This window comes from Limulus polyphemus, unplaced genomic scaffold (assembly GCF_000517525.1).
Source record: "Limulus polyphemus unplaced genomic scaffold, Limulus_polyphemus-2.1.2 Scaffold2796, whole genome shotgun sequence".
Taxonomy (NCBI): domain Eukaryota; kingdom Metazoa; phylum Arthropoda; class Merostomata; order Xiphosura; family Limulidae; genus Limulus; species Limulus polyphemus.
In genome coordinates this window covers 119,799-123,806 of record NW_013668406.1, presented here as the reverse complement: position 1 = coordinate 123,806, position 4,008 = coordinate 119,799, and the positions used below count along the sequence as shown (strand labels likewise).

The 4,008-nt window shown below is 28.9% G+C and overlaps 1 protein-coding gene across 2 annotated transcripts in view; it reads left to right on the top strand.

The window, feature by feature from the left end:
* Positions 1-4,008, top strand: part of LOC106467922 (eukaryotic translation initiation factor 4E transporter-like) — a 79,403-nt gene that overhangs the window by 31,424 nt on the left and 43,971 nt on the right. For both annotated transcript variants that reach the window (XM_022396137.1, XM_013928305.2), the window contains exon 10: positions 1,512-1,778. In XM_022396137.1, the coding sequence (XP_022251845.1) occupies positions 1,512-1,778 (267 nt within the window). The remainder of the gene's footprint in view (positions 1-1,511; positions 1,779-4,008) is intronic.

Here is a 4,008-nt window from a genome sequence, read left to right as displayed (position 1 = left end):
CTATTATTGTAAAAGTAACTATCTAAGAATATGGATCTTTTTAAGTTATTTAAGACTAGATTAGGTAAAATAATAATAATATAATTAAAATGGTTCATGAGGCACACGCACGAAAAACTCGTGGGTAATGTAATTCGATAGCGTAATGTGAGCTGCACATTCCCTGAGTGATTTACAACTTATAATGGCTTATAACTTATAAAGAAGATTAGGTAAATACTTTATTTCTTGTTTTTTGTATTTATTCCTTATTCATTATTATAATAGTAACTAAAATGTAAAAATAATGATGTCTTTAGGTTTGATATGATTAGATTAGGTAAAATAAGTAATAATAATATAATAAAATGTTTCATGAGGCACACACCCGAATAGCTTGTGTGTAATGCAATTCGATAGTGTAACATGAGTTCCACGTTCCCCAAGTGATTTTCATCTTATAATGGTGCAGATGGTAGTTAGACACAGTTCAAAGGGCAATAAAACAACAAAATGTAATTTTAGATAGATGTATAATGTTATGAACTTAGAGGTACTTAGGATAAACGAATGTAGTTTCATGTTACAATTTGAAGTCATTCTAGAAAGAAAATAAGGTTAATTTAGGTATCTTTTTGTGTGTGTGGTTATGAGGTCGGTTAAATTGACCGATCATGATTTGAGATAGGGTAGAGGAAATAACGGATAAACTATAAAGTTTTACTGAAAAAAAAAGGTTTGAAATGCATTTAGTAGGTTTTCGGAATGACACAAAGGAATTTTGAGATCACAAAAGTATTTTTAATTTTAACATGAAAATTACTTTTCACACAGACTGTTGAGAACAAATACTCTATATTCATGAACAAATCTTTATTTTATTAAAAATACTTCACTAAGATATATGACTTTTCGTTTTTGGAAAGACTTGTAATATTAACTGAAAGACTGCCAAATTTCGTGAAGATATACTCACTATATTGAGAGTTATAAGTATTAAATCTGTAGAGACTAAACGAGTACAAAAAGGTCACGTGGTTGGTCAAATTGACCGAGCCTATATTGAGAGTGTTAAAATGAAAAGATAGATTTACATGTGAACACCATTCAGAAATCTCCTCTTTCTTTTTTTCTTACGTTAAAAACATGCCTTCCTTACAGCTTCAATAGGACAGCCCTGCCCCAAGCATATTACCAAATCAAAAGAGTTATTATGCACTGTATTAGTTCTTTGAAGTAGTGCTTCATGGCATTTTGTTATGAAAGAAGTAACTTTTATTTTAGGATACATGATTGGTTACTGTATTATATTATGTCTACACACTCTTATTTTTGTTATTTGAGTATAATTATAACTTTTCTTTCTTTGAAAATTATTGATTTTATAAGGGTATGTTTGATTTTCTTGTGTAAAGAAGTATGAAGATTTTTGGAAATATTAACATATTTTCTGTGTATTAAACGTATACAAATTTTTAAAATTAACTTCCTTATTAAAATTTTTAATTATATTTGTTTCTTTCTCTCATTAGACATCGATGTTTCTCATTCTTTGATGGAGTTCTCACCTCCCATAGACAGTTCAGATGCCTCTTTTCTTCCTATAAACCATTCATTACCACAGAATATATTTCAAGAAGGTCTGCAGTTTTGTCAGAACTCTTGTACAGCTTCACAGGATCAGCAGTCCAAACCAAGAGAAGGCAGAAATATTCTAGACATCCTGAAAAATGCCAATATCAACATCCAACCCTTGCTTAATGGTGACACTTCAGAAACGTCTGATTTGAAAGAAAAAGGTCAAACATCTTTATTTTATCAGGAACACTAAAGTTTGAAAAGTAGTTAATGGTTGAGCATACATTTACAAATGTAAATATTTCACCTTGACATAGTTAAAACTTCACAATAAAAATTAGAATTTGTTTTCAAAATGTTGGACTTTCTCAAATGCCATCAAAATATAGAGATAATGTATACATATCCAGCTCTTTTTGGAGTGACTTTTTAATCTGAATTCAGGATATTAATTTGTACATGACAGATATACATTCAGTGGTAAAAGACTACATGAAGTCTACTTTACCCAGAACCTACAGAGTATTAAATGTGAGATAGATTTAAAGACTAGAAAAGGAAGACAATTCTTAACCGACTTAGCACAGTAATATTAACATGTAATTTACTAATTAATTTGTGTGTTTGAATGAATTATTTCAATTAAGTCTGACATCATTTAACTCTTTCTCTATAGCTTGGGCAATGTTATGACATTTTACACTTTCATTCAAAATTTAATTAAATTTATTATCAATGTATGTCAACACTGTGGCATAAAAAATGTAGTTTATAATTCAAATTGTTATATTATCTAAGTTTTGATTCCTTAATTTCAAAAGGAAATATTCGAAAATGCATTTTTCCACTTCTCTATGTCATGTGAAGTATATGTACTCTAAATTCTTCCCTATAGATGTTATATCTTCCCCAGTATGGAGTCTTAAGTGTGCAATTAATTAAAAACACAAACTATACATAACTACAAGTAAGATAATAAAATCTTCCCAAAACTACTATAATTTATATGAGAAGCTAACAGAATTTGTAACCTATTTAAAGCTAAATTAGAGAGTCAGTTAAATTTTTAAGCTACAAGTAGATTAAAAAATTCTGTTAGCTGTCCAGAGTTGAACAAAATTTACCACAAAGGATCTAAGGCCAACTTTCTACTTATGCCTGCCAAACAGAAATAACTGTAATAAGTTTTAAGTAGAGGCCAATATGTTCTTCTGTTTGCTACAAACATGTTTGTCAGGTAAGTACCCATGATTAGGTAATAGCATTGAAAGCTATGGAAAGACGAGATATGCTTCTCCAGTGGGTTTGATAAATTTATATATCAGCAAACAGAAAAGGCAGAAGATTTTGTTTTATTTTAGTGTCTGATTTATTTTTGTGTTTTAAGATACATATTTGAAAGCTACATAAATTATTATTACTTGGAGACCCAACATATGTAAGATTCATTAAGTGTTACATGCAGTTAAGAGCAAGTGAAAGATCACATGAAGTTTACATAAAGTTTATGGGAAATAGCTAATGGTCTCCTAGTGTGACTTGTTGGTTTTGACCGAGTGCTTTGGCCAAAGTACAGACAATAAAACCATAAAAGAAAAAGAAAACAAATGTGAAAATGTTAACAGTTGAAATAATGAAAAAATTAATTTCAAGATCTCATGAAAAAGGATGTATTCAAAGAGAAGAAAAGTATAATTAATTTGATTTCATATCTTCCACTTTCCATTATCTGTGCTTTGATGATTTTGTGGCAGTTAGTATTAGGATAGAGAAATTAAGATATAAAGTTTATTTTTTATATATTCATTTTGGAGGTTCCAGAGGTTATGCAAATGAAATAAGAAAAGTGTAAGATGAAACTAATTATTTTTGAAAAAAACGTACCTTTCATTCAGACTGACTCTGTAAAAGCTTTGTAAATTCACAGACTACTTTATGAAAAGCTTTCCAAATTTCGTGAAGATACACTTGATACATTCAGAGTTATAGTATGCACAATTCCATGGTTACAAGGTAGTTCCAAGATGTATCATATTAACAAACTTCATGTTGAAATTGTAAAGTTATACTTAGTACTAGAAAGAGGGGAAAAAGTATAATAGCTTAGTACAGCACGTAGAAACATCAGACATCAACATTATTTTAATATAAAGCTTCAAAAAAAGATATATATTTTTTAAATCAATTATCATAAAAATATTTTAATTAGCTTCTAAACTAACATTAATTATAGACTTTGGCATATTGAGTATACAGTATATTCAAGTATTAAAGTTGTCATTAGTATTTTGTGCTTTCACTGTTTATTTATAACTGGCATGCTTTTGAAAGGCATAAATAAACTTTATACTGATAATGGTTGGAGACAGCTTGAATGGGTAGTGAAGAAAAACTTTAATATGAGTTTAACATGTCGAAACGTTATACATTTGCTGTAATGTTAAACTTATA